General features: G+C 46.8%; 1 protein-coding gene across 13 annotated transcripts in view; it reads left to right on the forward strand.

Annotated features, from left to right (window-relative positions):
- SNX29 (sorting nexin 29) overlaps positions 1–16850 on the forward strand; it is a 589214-nt gene that overhangs the window by 56355 nt on the left and 516009 nt on the right. For 11 of the 13 annotated variants that reach the window (XR_012429267.1, XR_012429268.1, XM_005591284.5 and 8 more), the window contains 2 exons: positions 10920–11100; positions 15411–15481. Coding sequence is in view for 11 of the 13 variants with exons in the window: in XM_005591284.5 (XP_005591341.3) it covers positions 10920–11100; positions 15411–15481 (252 nt within the window). In the remaining 2 variants the exon portion in view is untranslated. The remainder of the gene's footprint in view (positions 1–10919; positions 11101–15410; positions 15482–16850) is intronic. The other 2 variants (XM_074027808.1, XM_074027810.1) reach the window with 1 other exon arrangement.

Here is a 16850-nt window from a genome sequence, read left to right on the forward strand (position 1 = left end):
TCCTGACCTCAAATGATCTGCCCGCCTTGGCCTCCCAAAGTGCTAGGAGTATAGGCGTGAGCCACCGCACCCAGCCAATGCTGGCTTTTTAAATTAGAGAAAAGTTATACAGCTTTAATTGTATACATGGAGAGAACCAGAGAGTAATTACCACCCCCTTTTTTCGTATCTATCTATCTATATATATACACACACACTATACATATATATATATGTATAGTAACTTTATTATTTTTTGTAGGGACAGAATCTTACTGTTTTGCCCAGGGTGGTCTCAAACTCCTTGTCCTAAGTGATTCTCCCACCTTGGCCTCCCAAAGTGCTGGGATTACAGGCCTGAGCCACCATCCCTGGCCTCCTTTTTTCTGTTTTCATAATTGCCATCCTAATGGGTGTGAAGTGGTATCTCATGTGGTTTTGTTCTCTTCTCTCTTGAAGTTTCAGAATTGTTTTCAAAAAGCCAGTCATGAGCTCCCTACGTGGTTCAGCTGGACTGTGCCCCTCCTATAGTCCTAAGTTCTTCTTCCTTCAAACCTATGTATGGAACTACCCATTTTCTTTCTTTCTTTTTTTTTTTTTTTTTTTGTTGAGATGAAGTCTCGCTCTGTTGCCCATGCTGGAGTGCAGTGGCACTATCTTGGCTCACTGCAGCCTCTGCCTCCTGAGTTCAAGCGATTCTCCTGCCCCAGTCTCCCTAGTAGCTGTGATTACAGACGCACATCACCACGCCTGGCTAAGTTTTATATTTTTAGTAGGGACGGGGTTTCATCATATTGGCCAGGCTGGTCTCGAACTAGTGACTTCAGGTGATCCGCCTGCCTTGACCTCCCAAAGTGTTACGATTACAGGCTCATCCTTGTAGCTCCAGTGTCTGGAACTCCAGTATTTGGCTACTTGCATAGTAGAGGCCACCAAAGGACTGCATTCAAAATAACCACTTGAGGACCCTGACTTCAGAACACCCTGTTCATTTTCCTGGGAAGCCAAACCACTACTCTCAGTGGTCTGTATGCATCCTCAGTCAGTGGGAGCAGGTGGTAGTAATATACCCACAACTATAAATGAGAGAGACTGACTTCCTTGATCTTCAGTGGGGATTTTTGAAAATGGTTGATTGCACTCAAAGCAGAATTTATATTTTGCTTCATTGGGTCACCTTGGGCAACAATTGCATTTCTGTAGAACATTAATTTTGGATGTGTTTGCTCTTGCTTCTCTAGTTCTTTTAATTGTGATGTTAGAGTGTCAATTTTAGATCTTTCCTGCTTTCTCTTGTAGGCATTTAGTGCTATAAATTTCCCTCTACACACTGCTTTAAATGTGTCCCAGAGATTCTGGTATGTTGTATCTTTGTTCTCATTGGTTTCAAAGAACATCTTTATTTCTGCCTTCTTTTCGTTCTGTACCCAGTAGTCATTCAGGAGCAGGTTGTTCAGTTTCCATGTATTTGAGCGGTTTTGATTGAGTTTCTTAGTCCTGAGTTCTAGTTTGATTGCACTGTGGTCTGAGAGACAGTTTGTTATAATTTCTGTTCTTTTACATTTGCTGAGGAGTGCTTTACTTCCAACTATGTGGTCAATTTTGGAATAAGTGCGATGTAGCAAACTATCACAAGAATGGAAAAACCAAATACCGCATGTTCTCACTCATAGGTGGGAATTGAACAATGAGATCACTTGGACACAGGAAGGGGAACATCACACACCGGGTCCTATTGTGGGGAGGAGGGAGCGGGGAGGGATAGCATTAGCAGATATACCTAATATAAATGACGAGTTAATGAGTGAAGCACACCAACATGGCACATGTATACATATGTAACAAACCTGCACGTTGTGCACATGTACCCTAGAACTTAAAGTATAATAATTAAAAAAAAAAAGTTAGAAAAAATGAAAAAAAAATTAATTTTGGAGGAAGCTGCGTGTGCCAGGGGAGCCCTGGGTGCATCCTTTTGATGGTGAGGGGAAGTCCAGTTCCTCACCCGCCCATCCCTGCTTTCGGTTCCCTGTTGGTGATTTTCTTTTGTGTTCATGCACGTGCAAATCAGCTGCTTTTGGTGAGGGAAGCCTTGGAAGGATGTCTGCTAAAGGTGCAGAGAAAATGCAGAGCTCCGTTCAAGGTGAAAAAAGTGGTTGACAACCGGCAGAAAGAAGCTGGCCTTAGGGAGGAAGTCAGAAGCCAGGGTGCTGTACCCCTTGGGCTCTTTGTTAACTCCTGGGTCACTGTAGCATGGGGATGTCCACAGGGTCCCTTGGGGGTGGGTCCTTGACACCCAGGGTGGCAGGGACCTGGGCCAGTGGCTATTTACTAAGGGGTATGAATGTGTCCCAGCATGTTAAGATCTAGTGGAGCTGGACTGATACCTCTTGGCGGAATGTGACCTCTGCCTGTTTCAAAGGTGTTTAATCCTGCTGTTTCATAAATTAAGACTCAGGCCTGTAATTCCAGCACTTTGGGAGGCCGAGGTGAGTGGATCACTTGAGGCCTGGATTTCGAGACCAGCCTGGCCAACATGGTGAAACCCTGTCTCCATTAAAAATACAAAAATTAGCTGGGCATGGTGGTAGGCACCTGTAATTCCAGCTACTTGGGAGGCTGAGGCAGGAGAATCGCTTGAACCCAGGAGGCAGAGGTTTCAGTGAGCTGAGACCATGCCCTGGCACTCCAGCCTGGGCGACAGAGTGAGACTCCGCCTCAAAAATAAAAAAAAAAAGTAAAAGAGACTCAGTTTGGCTTCTGAGTTGTCAGTTTTTAGATCACAGTTATCCAGCCTGAGTTCCATGGGTCCTTTGCTTTGCTCCTTTCAGAATGTAAATGACTCTTCAGCTCATGATGGGGTATGCCCCTAAAAGGAAGTGAGACACAAGTTTTAGAAGTCCTTCTTAGAAATTTCCCACTTTTTTTTTTTTTTTTAAATAAGAGACGGGGTCTTTCTCTGTTGCCAGACTAGAGTGCAGTGGTGCAATCATGGCTCTCTGCAGCCTTCAACTTCCTGGCTCAAGCGATCCTCCCACTTCAGCCTCTCAGGTAGCCGGGACTGCATGTGCACGCCACCATGCCTGGTTAATTTATTTCCGACTCTTTAATAAAGGAGGTGCTACGCTGTAAACTCTCATAGGATACAGGTGTATTATGCTGAGCTCTGGTTCTGGAAGGCAGTCTTGTGGCTAGTTGGAAGATGGCCAAGTGACAGAGCTCAGCCCGTTGTTGGCACTCTGCTCTGCCAATCCATTTTTGCCTTGTAGTCAGGCTGGTTCAGTTTGGGATGTGACAGATTTGGGAGCACCTGTATTCACTGAGTTCTCAGACTGGCACATGAGCGAACTTGGTTTACCTTTGTTCCTGGCATGGCTGATATCACGTGTGGCTGATTCTGTTAGATTCTGCCCTCAGATTCATCCCTCTGTCTTCTTTGGCTTTGATAGAACCCAGATTTTGCTTGAGGCTATGATATGTACTCCTTTGTCTCGGTGAAAATCCTTTAGACTGATTTGATTAAGCCAGTTTTGAGTTTTGTTCTCTGCTTTCTCTGCTCCCTTGTGATTTGTCTGGGATTACTTGTTCTTTCCTGATAAAAGGGGCGATAGAGCTGGCTTCATCCCGTTCCCTTTCTTCCTGCTCAATTGTGAATGAGATGCCCAGAGTTATGACAGTCCTCTGGGACAGCGAGATCAAAAGGTTGGAGATTCTAGCCTGACATAGCCTTCGTATCACTGGCCTATTTCCAGACCAACCCAGCTCCATGGACTTGGATTTTCTTTGTGTGTGGGTTTTTTTCATTTTGTTTTGTTTTTAGAGACAGGGCCTTGCTCTGTTAACGAGGCTGGAGTGCAGTGGTGCAGTCATAGCTCACTACAGCCTCAAACTCCTGGGCTCCAGCCATTCCCCTGCCTCAGCCTCCTAAGTAGCTGGGACTACGGGTGTGTGCCGCCACACTAGGCTCCTTGTAGTTGGGTTTTCTGTTTCCTTTTTGTAGAGATGGGGTCTTACCATGTTGCCCAGGCTGGTCTTGGGTTTTCTGATTTTTTTGTTGAGCAATACTTTGTTTGTTTTGGGGCAGTGTTGTCACATTGATGAGACACCCCTGGCCCCCCCATGGCTGTGGAGCACAGGTGTTGCTCCGTTCCTGGCGTGTTTTCGGTCTTCTATAGATGATTGTCAGATGACTGAAGAACATGTCCTGTCTCACTGCATTATTCCCTGTGGTTGCAAATGATAGAAAATCCTTTAGACTGATTTGAAAAATCAGATGAAGGACATTTATATATTGACCCAAGTAAGTAAGAAATCATCTCAGAGTTGAGCTGGATTCAGGGGCCCTGCCTTCTCTCAAATGTGCCGTCCCTCCGGCATAGCTTCTCTGTGGTTGGGTGTCTTTTCAGATGGGGTCTCTCTACATGGTGGGGTGGAAAATGGCCCCAGGTAGCTACAGGTTTCCAGGGATGAGAGATCCTACTTCTCGAAGGGGGTCGGCACACTTCCTGCTTACGGGTCGTATTACAGGTTTTGTGAGCCATGCAGTCTCCATAGCAGTGACTCAGCTCTGCCACTGGAGCAGAAACTCAGCCACAGACCATATGGGAGCAAATGGGTGTGGCTGCGTTCCAGGAACACTGTGCTTACAAAAACAGTTCAGAGGCCAAATTTGACCCCCGGGGCATAGTTTGCTGACCTCAGCTCCTGGAGGAGACAAGGCGTCTTTTCTGGTGGCTCCAGAGAACCCTGTGGTCCAGGGCTGAGACTAGGGTGAGGTTAGTGAGACACTCACTTTGGCCACAAAATTGAAGGTGGTACCAAAAAACTTATCAATCAAGATAACTCATATTTTTATGTAATATTAAAAAAAATGAAAGTTGCATATGCCGTGGTTCTGGCCAGTTAATTGCCTGCCCTGGGTTAGCTGTCCACCCCTGCTGTAGGGGGAGGTTAGGGCAGTGCGGAAGGATCCCAGTGGAATGGGTTTCCCATACGAAAGAGGGGTGCTCTTACTAGAAGAAAGGGAAAAGGACCAGAAAAGGACCAGGCTTGGTGGCTTATGCCTGTAATCCCAGTGCTTTCGGAGTCTGATGCTGGAGGATCATTTGATTTCAGGAGTTCAAGACCAGCCTGATAATGTAGTGAGACCTTCATCTCTACAGAAAAAAACAAACAAACAAAAGCCATGTATAGTGGTGTACACCTGTAGTCCCAGCTACTTGTGAGCCTGAGGTGGGAGGATCGCTTGAGCCCAGGAGTTCAAGACTGCAGTGTACTATGATCGTGCCACTGTGCTCTAGCCTGGGCGACAGAGCAAGACCTTGTCCCCACCCCGCCCCTCAAAAAAAAAAAAAAAAAAAAAAAGAAACTCCAAACAAGGAAAAGGAATGCTGTTTGGTGCAAGTGTGGTAGTGATATTAATAGCTGGTTTTCACTGAGCACCAATTATATGCCAGGTATGTTAATCGCTATGGCTAACATTTATTCACTGCATTATTGGATACACTTGACATGTATTCCTATTTCTCATTTTTCCCTCATAGCAATCCATACAGGTAGGTACTGTTCTCCCCATTGTACAGATGAAGAAAGTAGAGGACAAAAACAGTTTCCCAAGGTGACACAGTGCCTGAACTAGAATTTGGGACAAGGTTTTTGTCTTCCTTGTGGTCTCTAAGGTATGAATTCTTGGCATTGGTGATGGCATCGGTGATAGGTAAGACTTGATAGAAACTTTCCCAAAAGCCTGGTGCTGTTAGTCATCCTCTTTTAACAGGTGCCCCAGGGCAGCTCTTCTCAACACCCCTCCCTGGCACTTGTTTTTGTTGGCGTTTGGCTTTCAGGTGTTTGCAGAACCAGAAGCCCTTGCCCGCTTTTTGACTTAGCACCATGTTTCAAAGCAGATCAGCGTATATCTCTAAATTAAATTACGGACACGGCAGGCGCTAATTGGCAGGTGAGCTGCACTTTAAATAGAGCACATTCATTCTGGCAGTGGAAGCAGAACCCTGCTGGGATAATTCTTATCATCAGCAGCATCACCCTGACAAGCTTTAAAAGGATTCTGTAGCAGTAAGCAATTTGCAGAATTGAAAGGTGAAAACACACTTTAAAGCATTCATGTAGATTCAAGGTCAGAGGGAGGTGACTGCGTTTTTCAAGACAGGCTGCAGGTGAGAGTCACTTGATTGGAAATGTGATGGACGTACAGATAATGGTCTGGGGTATTTCGAAACACTTTGTTGGCCAGCTGACCGAGGGAGTTGTCACCAGATTCCCTGTCCTGGTTTCTGAGTGAGGCGGAGAGTGGAAGGAAGGCAGTTGTGTACAGTTGTGTGGATTAGACTGATCTGATGAGCTTGGGAAGTGGATTAGTTTGACATTCAGGGATTGAGACAGAAGATAGTCTTGAGGGACCTGCCCTCTTGCTGGTTTTTGTTATTCCTGGGAAGATTATTCTAAATGATCCCAGCGATTGGCTTGATCCCCACATACTTACGCTCACGCATACAGATGTGTACATTTAGATGCTGCGAACACAGAAGAACCCACGTAAATGCCCTCTGCTGTGAAGGGAATTAATTATTAAGCAAGGCCGGGTGCGGTGGCTCAAGCCTGTAATCCCAGCACTTTGGGAGGCCGAGACGGGCGGATCACGAGGTCAGGAGATCGAGACCATCCTGCCTAACACGGTGAAACCCCGTCTCTACTAAAAAATACAAAAAACTAGCCGGGCGAGGTGGCGGGCGCCTGTAGTCCCAGCTACTCGGGAGGCTGAGGCAGGAGAATGGCGTAAACCCGGGAGGTGGAGCTTGCAGTGAGCCAAGATCGCGCCACTGCACTCCAGCTTGGGTGACAGAGCCAGACTCCGTCTCAAAAAAAAAAAAAAAAAAATTATTAAGCAAATGCTGATTGGTCATCATGGACTGGGCACTGTGCTTGGTGCTTTCCTTCCCTTTCTAGTTACCCCAGTAACCTCGGGTGATTCTGTACTTTTGTGTTGATTTTATGGGAGAGGATTTTCAGGCTTAGCATGGTTGAGTGACTTGCGGAAGGTCATTTGGTTGAATGGACTTTTTCTCTGTTCGTCCTGCCTGCTAGACTGGAAGTCCCTTAGGGACGAGTTCTTGTTGTCTCTAACTGGTGACACATAGCCTACCTCGGTTCACAGCTCATAGAAAGAATGCAGTGCATCCTAGTGAAGTTGAATTGAAACATTAGAGTGAACTTAACTAGCCTGCCATGCAGTTTCTGGAGATGGGTGTACTTGCCTACTTCTGGAAGGCAGGTTCAAAGCCTTTGTGATGTTTCAGAGGGGACTGTGAGCCTGTTTAGCTCCTAGATTGGAAGCCGGGTCTAACTGCAAAGACTCAGCTTCCCCCACTTGGAGTATTAAACAGTTGTGAACGTGACCATTTCAAAGAAGGCCAAGTCCCCTCATTTTGCAAGGCAGCGTGATTTGGGTTTGCAGTGAGCTCTGAGGTCCCTTTCTGCCATACTGTTTACTAACTGTGTTGCTGGGTGAGTCGCTTTACTTGTCCTGGCTTCAGACCTTGTCTTTCACATGGAGATGGCCTTGGTTGTGATGATGTCAGATGTAAAGTGTTTACTGCAATGGCTGGTGCTTAGTTACTGCTCAGTAAATAGTAGTTGCTGTTGCTGCTGTTATTATTATTGCCAGCCCGAAAAAGTGTTGAAGAGCCAATGTTAAGTGAAGAAAATTGATCACAAAATTATGTATACACTAGCATGACAACTATGAAAAAATCTGGGGTTGGGCATGGTGGCTCCCGACTGTAATCCTAGCATTTTGGGAATCTTAGGCAAGAGGATCACTTGAAGCCAGGAGTTTGATACCAGACTGCACAACATAGCAGAACATCGTCTCTACAAATAAATAAAAAATTAAAAAATTAGCTGGGCATGGGGGTGCATGCCTGTGTCTCAGCTACTCGGGAGGCCGAGACAGGAGGATCACTTGAGGCCAGGACATTGAGGCTGCAGTGAACTCCAGCCTGGGTGACAGAGGGGGAGGCCTTGTCTCAAAAATAAACAAATAATAATTAATTTAAAATGTATATAAAAAAATTTAAAAATCTGTGTACACGTGGATAAAAAGTGGTGGGATGTGAGGAGATACAAGTAGTTGTAGGAATGACTGTCTTATGGGTAAAAATAAACTGTCTTGAGTTTCCCATAAAGCCTTCAATCTGTTCCTATCCTCAGACTGAGTCATTTGACATGTGGAAATCTTTCCTAAGGAACTAGAAATGAGGACAATTATTTATGTATAGGGTGTTCTTTACTGCACAGAAGGAAAGTTGGCCATGTGCCATGCCCTTAGTAGTAGGGAAATAGTTGTGTTTTACTGGAAAACCATCAAAAATCATCTTTTTTTTTTTTTTTTTTTGAGACAGAGTCTCGCTTAGTCGCCCAGGCTGGAGTGCAATGGCGCGATCTCGGCTCACTGCAAGCTCCGCCTCCCAGGTTCACGCCATTCTCCTGCCTCAGCCTCCCGAGTAGCTGGGACTACAGGCGCCCGCCGCCTCGCCCGGCTAATTTTTTGCATTTTTAGTAGAGACGGGGTTTCACTGTGTTAGCCAGGATGGTCTCGATCTCCTGACCTCGTGATCCGCCCGCCTCGGCCTCCCAAAGTGCTGGGATTACAGGCGTGAGCCACTGCGCCCGGCCCAAAAATCATCTTTGAAAGACTTTTAATTATAATAGGAAAATGTTCATGATCTAGACAAGAAATAAATGAATCAGGATATAAAATTACACATATAACTATGTATGCATATACACTCATACAATATGATGTGGTTTTATTTATTTATTTTTTGAGACAGAGTCTCGCTCTGTCACCAACCTGGAGTGTAGTGGCATGATAGCGGCTCACTGCAACCTCCGCCTCCCGGGTTCAAGCAATTCTGCTGCCTCAGCCTCCCGAGTAGCTGGGACTACAGGCATGCGCCACCATGCCCAGCTAATTTTTGTATTTTTAGTCGAGACGGGATTTCACCATTTTGGCCAGGATGTTCTCAATCTCTTGACCTTGTGATCTGCCTGCCTCAGCCTCCCAAAGTGCTGGGATTACAGGAGTGAGCTACCGTGCCAGCCTATTTTTTTTGTTTTTTTGTTTTTTTTTTTTTTTTGAGATGGAGTCTTTCTCTGTTGCCCAGGCTGGAGTGCAGTGGTGTGATCTCAGCTCACTGCAACCTCTGCCTCCTGGGTTTAAGTGAGTCTCCTGCCTCAGCCTCCCGTGTAGCTGGGATTACAGGCACCTGCCACCAGGCCTGGCTCATTATTGTATTTTTAGTAGAGATGGGGTTTCACCATGTTGGTCAGGCTGGTCTGGAACTCCTGACCTCAGATGATCCGCTCGCATTGGCCTCCTGGAGTGCTGGGATTACAGGCGTGAGCCACCGTGCCCGGCCTGATGTGTTCTTTTCTTCTGGCTGCTGTAACAAATTAATACACAGTTGGTGACTTTTAAACACTATAATTTATTCTCCCACCGTTCCGGAGGCCAGAAGTCCCAAATCAGCTTCACTGGGCTAAAGTCAATGTGACAGACAGCAGGGCTGCTTGCTTCTGGAGGCTCCAGGGCCGAATCCGTTCCTGGCCCTTCCAGAGTCTGCTCGCTGCCCACTTTCCTTGGCTGTGGCTGCCCCATGCTAGTCTTTGCTTCTCTGGTCACATCATGTCCTCCTATTCTGCGTCAAGTTTCTCTCTGCCTGTCCCTGCCTCTGATGAAGATGTTGTGATTACATCAGCCTCACAGGGGTGATGCAAGATAACCTCCCAATTTCCAGATCCTAACACAGTTGCAAAGACTCTTTTACCGTATAACATAATATGCAGAGAATTCTGGAGCTTAGGAAGTCAATATCTTTGAGGATTATAATTCAGCCTACAGCAAATGTTGATTTTATTATAAAAAAGAAAAATGCAGTAAAAAAGACTGAGAATTCTTGAAAATGTCAACTTTGGTCTTTTCTGGATGAGAGGTTTTAAAGTCATTCTTATTTTTGATATAGTCTTCTGTATCTCCCACCTTTTTTTAAATTTCATTATTGTTTTGGAGGCTAAGTCTTGCTCTGTCACCAGGCTGAAGTGCAGTGGTGCAATCTCAGCTCACTGCAACCTCTGCCTCCTGGGTTTAAGTGATTCTCCTGCCTCAGCCTGCCCGGTAGGTGGGATTGCAGGTGTGCACCACCACGCCCAGCTAATTTTTGCATTTTTAGTAGAGACGGGGTTTTACCGTGTTGGCCAGGCTGGTCTCGAACTCCTGACCTCAAGTGATCCACCACGTCAGCCTCCCAAGTGCCAGGATTACAGGCGTGAGCCACCGTTCCCAGTCTCAATTTTTATTTTAGATTCAGGGGATACATGTGCAGGTTTGTTACCTGGGTACATTGCGTGATGCTAAGGTTTAGGGCATGATTGAACCCATCTCCCAGGTAGTGAACATAGTACCTGGTAGGTAGTTTTTCATTTCGTGCTGTCCTCCCTCTCTACTCTCTCTACTCTCTCTAGCAGTCCCCAGTATCTGTTGTTTGCTCTCTTTATGTCTGTGTGTACCCAGTGTTTAGCTTCCATTTATAAGTGAGAATATGCAGTATTTCATTTTCTATTTCTGTGTAATTTGCTTAGGATAATGGCCTCCAGTCATCCGTGTTGCTGCATAGGACACAATTTTGTTCTTTTTCAAGGCTGCGTAGTATTCCGTTGTGTAAATGTATCACATTTTGTTTATACAGTCCACTATTGGTGGGTATCTGGGTTGATTCCATGTCTTTGGTGTTATCCCCCACCTTTTCCATCCTAAGGGGATACTCTGTTACAATCTTCATCATCGCCTAGGGGCTTTGTGTGTTCCTTTCCCAATGCTAAGTACCCCAGGCTGAGTGCCAGGTGCCTGTGCCCTCTCTCCGTAGAGCCCGTGTTCTGGTACTACGTGAAGGAGGTCCTCAACAAGCACGAGCTGCAGCGCTTCTACTCCCTGCGCCACATCGCCTCCGACGTGGGCCGGGGCCGCGCCTGGCTGCGCTGTGCCCTCAACGAGCACTCCCTAGAGCGCTACCTGCACATGCTCCTGGCCGACCGCTGCAGGCTCAGGTACGTGGCTGGGACGGGACCTGGGATGGGGTGGAACAAGGGGTGAAGATCTTGGAGTCTGGAGTCAGACCACCTGGATTTTCATCCTAGTTCCCCGATCTGGGGCAAGTGGGCCTCCCTCTGACAGCTCTGGAGTGTTCTGCTGAGCTGTGGGGAAACTTGGGGGAGAATCACTGAGAGACTGCCTGTAAAGGGCTCGGCATGGCACTTGAATGTGGAGAGAGCTGTTGTCTTAGGACATAGCTTGCTCTTCACTTTCTGGATTTTTTTTTTTTTTTTTTTTTTTTGAGACGGAGTCTCACTCTGTCGCCCAGGCTGGAGTGCAGTGGCCGCATCTCAGCTCACTGCAAGCTCCGCCTCCCGGGTTCACGCCATTCTCCTGCCTCAGCCTCCCGAGTAGCTGGGACTACAGGCGCCCGCCACCTTGCCCGGCTAGTTTTTTTTTTTGTATTTTTAGTAGAGACGGGGTTTCACCGTGCTAGCCAGGATGGTCTCGATCTCCTGACCTCGTGATCCGCCCGTCTCAGCCTCCCAAAGTGCTGGGATTACAGGCTTGAGCCACCGCGCCCGGCCTTTTTTTTTTTTTTTTTTTTTTAAGACTGGGTCTTGCTTTGTTGCCCAAGTTGGAGTGCAGTGGCATGAACACGGGTCATTGCAGCCTGGACCTCCCTGGCCCAAGCAATCCTCCCACCTCAGCCTCCTGAGCAGCTAGGACCATAAGCGAATGCCATCATGCCTGGCTAATTTAAACATTTTTTTTGTAGTGATGGGGTCTCAGTGTGTTGCCCAGGCTGGTCTTGAACTCCTAGGTTCAAGTAATCTTCCCACCTCAGCCTCCCAAAGTGCTGAGATTACAGGTGTGAGCTACCATGCCAGGCATAGAATTTTAATTTGGGATTCTTGCATTCGTTCAATCCCAAACTGAAAAAAAACATGGAAATTTTAACTTGGAGAAGGAAGTCATTTTTTTGTGTTTGTTTTTTGTTTGTTTGTTTTTGAGATGGAGTTTCACTCTGTTGCCCAGGCTGGAGTGCATTGATGCTATCTGGGCTCACTGCAACTTCTGTCTTCCCAGTTCAAGCGATTCTCCTGCCTCAGCGCCTCTTGAGTAGCATGTGCCACAACACCTAGCTAATTTTTTGTATTTTTAGTAGGTACGGGGTTTAATTATGTTGACCAGGCTGGTCTCAAACTCCTGACCTCAGGTAATCTGCCCACCTAGGCCTCCCAAAGTGCTGGGATTACAGGCCTGAGCCACCGTGCCTGGGCGTGGGCATTACTTTTGCTCTGAGAATGGTGGACTAGACATGTTGTTTTGTGTCCTTGAGTGATATGGAGCGACATTGATGAATCCTCTTCTGGTTCCTTAAGTAACTTCCCCATCAGCAATGCCCGGATCTTCAACAGTGAAATTTCCCTGAATTCAATCAGTGGGCAGTTTGTGAGCAGTGTGGTGTGTTCCCGTGATTTTATATCTTGACCTGTGTTCCCTAGTTCAGGTCTCCTCTTCTGCTTTATCTACTGCTGTGGTCACCTCTCTACTGGTAATGTCTCAGGTCTTCTGGTATTGTGCACTGGGGCTCTTGAAAATATCGTTAAAGTTCTCTGTTGCCTGTGGCTCTTTGTTCAATTGTATGGGTCCAAAATGGGAGGACTTGGGAGCCAGGAGGACTGATACTGGTGACACTTGTGTACTGCTCAGGGTCAGAGTCCAGGGGGCTGAGAACATCTGGACCTCTGGGGCATTAACCAGCTTTAGTTAAGGAAAACACACTCCTGTTTCTTTCTTTCTTTTCTTTTCTTTTTTTTTTTTTTTTTTTTTTTGAGGCGGAGTCTCGCTCTGTCACCCAGGCTGGAGTGCAGTGGCGCGATCTCGGCTCACTGCAAGCTCCGCCTCCCGGGTTCCCGTCATTCTCCTGCCTCAGCCTCCCGAGTAGCTGGGACTACAGGCGCCACCACCACGCCCGGCTAATTTTTTTTGTATTTTTAGTGGAGACGGGGTTTCATTGTGTTAGCCAGGATGGTCTCGATCTCCTGACCTCGTGATCCACCCGCCTCGGCCTCCCAAAGTGCTGGGATTACAGGCTTGAGCCACCACGCCCGGCCCTTTCTTTTCTTTTCTTTTCTTTTTTTTTTTTTTTTTTGAGATGGAGTCTCGCTTTTTTGCCTAGGCTGGAGTGTAGTGGCGTGATCTTGGCTCACTGTAACCTCCGCCTCCTGGGTTCAAGCGATTCTCCTGCCTCAGCCTCCTGAGTAGCTGGGTCTACAGGCGCACGCCACCACACCTGGCTAATTTTTTGTATTTTTAGTAGAGACGGATTTCACCGTGTTAGCCAGGATGGTCTCGATCTCCTGACCTCGTGATCCTCCCGCCTCAGCCTCCCAAAGTGCTGGGATTACAGGCGTGAGCTACTGTGTGTGGCCTACTCCTATTTCTTGAAGTGAATTTCTGTGAAGCTCTTTCCAGCATATCATTTATGGGTAGTTCAGAGTTACATACTCAGTCTCAAAGTTGAAGTGAACATCAAGAAGAAGTGAGTCCAGCAGGTAAGAATCACAGTTGACCTTACCTGGATCACCAGCCACTTCCCCAACCTGATGTGGGGAAAACACATTCATTTAGATGCACGAAAACGGGCTCAGATTTTTAAAGGATCATGATTTTAGGAATCAGGTACAGTCAGAATGTCAGCTTGAGCACGTGGTTTGTACGTCTGCTAATATTTTCTGGAAAAGTATATTGGAAATGCACCTCTTCTCTTTTTCTCCTGCCTCAGCTTGCCCGGTAGGTGGGATTACAGGTGTGCACCACCACGCCCAGCTAATTTTTGCATTTTTAATAGAGACGGGGTTTTACTGTATTGGCCAGGCTGGTCTCGAACTCCTAGCCTCAAGTGATCCACCACGTCAGCCTCCCAAGTGCCGGGATTACAGGCATGAGCCACCGTTCCCAGTCTCAATTTTTATTTTAGATTCAGGGGCTACATGTGCAGGTTTGTTACCTGGGAACATTGCGTGATGCCGAGGTTTCGGGCATGATTGAACCCATCTCCCAGGTAGTGAACATAGTACCTGGTAGGTAGTTTTTCAGTCTATGCTTTTCTCCCTCTCTACTCTCTCTAGCAGTCCCCATCTTTATGTCTGTGTGTACCCAGTGTTAGTTTCTGTTAGTTGTATTCAGTCACTTCAGTGGCTAATTTTTCCAACCCCTCACTCAACTATAGGTTGTGTATCCCTGACTGCTTTAGTGAAATTGACCTTTGCCTCGATTAATTTAGAATTCAGTGACCTGGCGGGGAAGTTATGGCATTGGGGATTTTTGGTTGTCATTGCTTGACAGGAAGTCAGAGAGAGCTTGGAAGCTGGACTCGGGAGAACTTCTTTTAAGCCCTGGCTGGACCATTTATTGGCCAGATGACCTTGGACAGGCCCTGTAGGCTTTCTTGACGGCCTTATCCCAATGCCATCTAGATTTGTGGTGTATTTTTAGCCTCCTGGCCTTTTCCAAGGATAATGTGGGCTTTCAGGTCTGTAACCTAGGCAGGCATTATATTATTATTATTATTATTATTATTTTGAGGTGGAGTCTCGCTCTTTCGCCCAAGCTGGAGTACAGTGGTGCAGTCTCTGCTCACTGAGCCTCCAGGTTCAAGCGATTCTCCTGCTTCAGCCTCCTGAGTAGCTGGGATTACAAGCATCTGCCACCATGCCCAGCTAATTTTTTATATTTTTAATAGAGATGGAGTTTCACTGTGTTGGCCAGGCTCGTCTTGAACTCTTGACCTCAAGTGATCTTCCCACCCCAGCCTCCCAAAGTGCTGGGATTACAGGCATGAGCCACCATGCCTGGCCAAGGCAGGCATTATATTAAATGCCCTGGTTGATGAAGCCATAGAGGCTCTGTAATTTCTGTCTGAAATGGTCTCTTCTTGTATTAGGCAAATCAGGCGAGCCCTGTTGGCTGGCTTGGATTTCCTGTCTGTCTCTTGGGGACATTGCTTGAGTGGAAGTCACCCACCTGACTGCTCCCTCCTACTTTGCTGCTTTATAAATACATTTACGTATAATGTCTATTTTCGTACTCTGAAGCTGGGGGTCTCGGGGGACCAGCAAGGAAGTTGTAGGATGTGTGTGTTAGATCTTCTGTTCGTAAGCAGAAGCTTTAAACCAGCAGAGACCTCAGACAAATCATATCTCTCCTGGGGTGATCAGGTGCAGATCTTCCAGGGAGCCGTCTAATGAAATTTCTTGGTTAATAGACACAGAGAACCACTGCTAAGAGCGATTTCCTCTTCTCTTTGAATCTGCAGCACTTTTTATGAAGACTGGTCTTTTGTGATGGATGAAGAGAGGTCCAGCATGCTTCCAACCATGGCAGCGGGTAAGCCTGGCCCAGACCAGGGCGCCGTGCCTTGTGACATTTGCGAGCAGAGGGGCTGCCTTGGGGCAGATCCACAATGCCATGGAATGTTGTGATTCTTCTGTGTCCCTCAACAACTTAATGAGTCACTTGCTGCTGTCCTTCTTTTACTAGCACTGAATGTTGGTTGTTTTATTTTTATTTTTTTAAAGATAGAGCCTCACTCTGTTGCCCAGGCTGGAGTGCAGTGGCGCCATCTCGGCTCCCTGCAACCTCTGCCTCCTGGGTTCAAGTCATTTTCCTGTCTCAACCTCCCGAAAAGCTGGGATTACAGGCGCCTGCCACCACGCCCAGCTAATTTTTGTATTTTAATAGAGACAGGATTTCACTATGTTGGCCAGGCTGGTCTCGGACTCCTGGGCTCAAGTAATCCACTCGCCTTGGCCTCCCAAAGTGTTGGGATTGCAGGTGTAAGTCACCATGCCCGACCAGAGTGTTGGGTCTATTCATCTAGAATGTGAGACCCTGGCAGAGAAAGCGAAGATTTGAGAAGGTTTTTAGTTGGGCTATGGAGATGTAATATACCTTGCGGGGAATTGGAGGTGGGAGACCTACCTTTGAATCCTGGCTTTACCCCTTGCTAACTGGTGACCTGGGGCAGATGCTATAAGCTTTGCTACCTTTTCTTTCCTCTCTGTGAGATGGGAATCATGCTGTCTCAGCAATCACCTTCATGGGGCTGTGAGAGAATCATGTGAGATCGGGAGCCACACACGTGACAGTTATCGTGGAGACCCTGGTGGACTGTTACATTGTTTGCCCTTTGACTCAAAGAGTGAAAGGTGGAATCAGCTGGACTGAAGTGGGCAACTTGCTTCCTCTTTCCAAGTTCTTTGTTGCCTCATTTTTGTTTTTCCTTGAAACTATATATTTGGGGTTATGTTAGTCCTGTCCATTGATGAGAAAAAGGATTTGACCATGTTTTCTTTGTAGACCATAAGATGCCAGTGTAAGTTTCTGTCCACAGTAATGATGATGATGTTATCGGTGCACATTTGATGGTTTATGGAGCTGAGTGTCTTGTGAGTGATTGCCTTTAATATTTACAATCCTGTGAGAGAGATAATATTGTCCCCATCTTACAGATAAGGTGACTGGAGTACAGGGAGATGATAAGTTGCTGGACCAAGGTTTTTTTTTTTTTTCTGAGACGGAGTTTCACTCTTGTTGCCCAGGTTGGAGTGCAGTGGCATGATCTTGGCTCGCTGCAACCTCTGCCTCCTGGGTTCAAGTGATTCTCCTATGCAGCCTCCCCAGTAGCTGGGATTATAGGCATGTACCACCACGCCCGGCTAATTTCATGTTTTTAATGGAGATGAGGTGTCTCCGT

The sequence above is a fragment of the Macaca fascicularis genome, chromosome 20 (assembly GCF_037993035.2).
Source record: "Macaca fascicularis isolate 582-1 chromosome 20, T2T-MFA8v1.1".
Taxonomy (NCBI): Eukaryota; Metazoa; Chordata; class Mammalia; order Primates; family Cercopithecidae; genus Macaca; species Macaca fascicularis.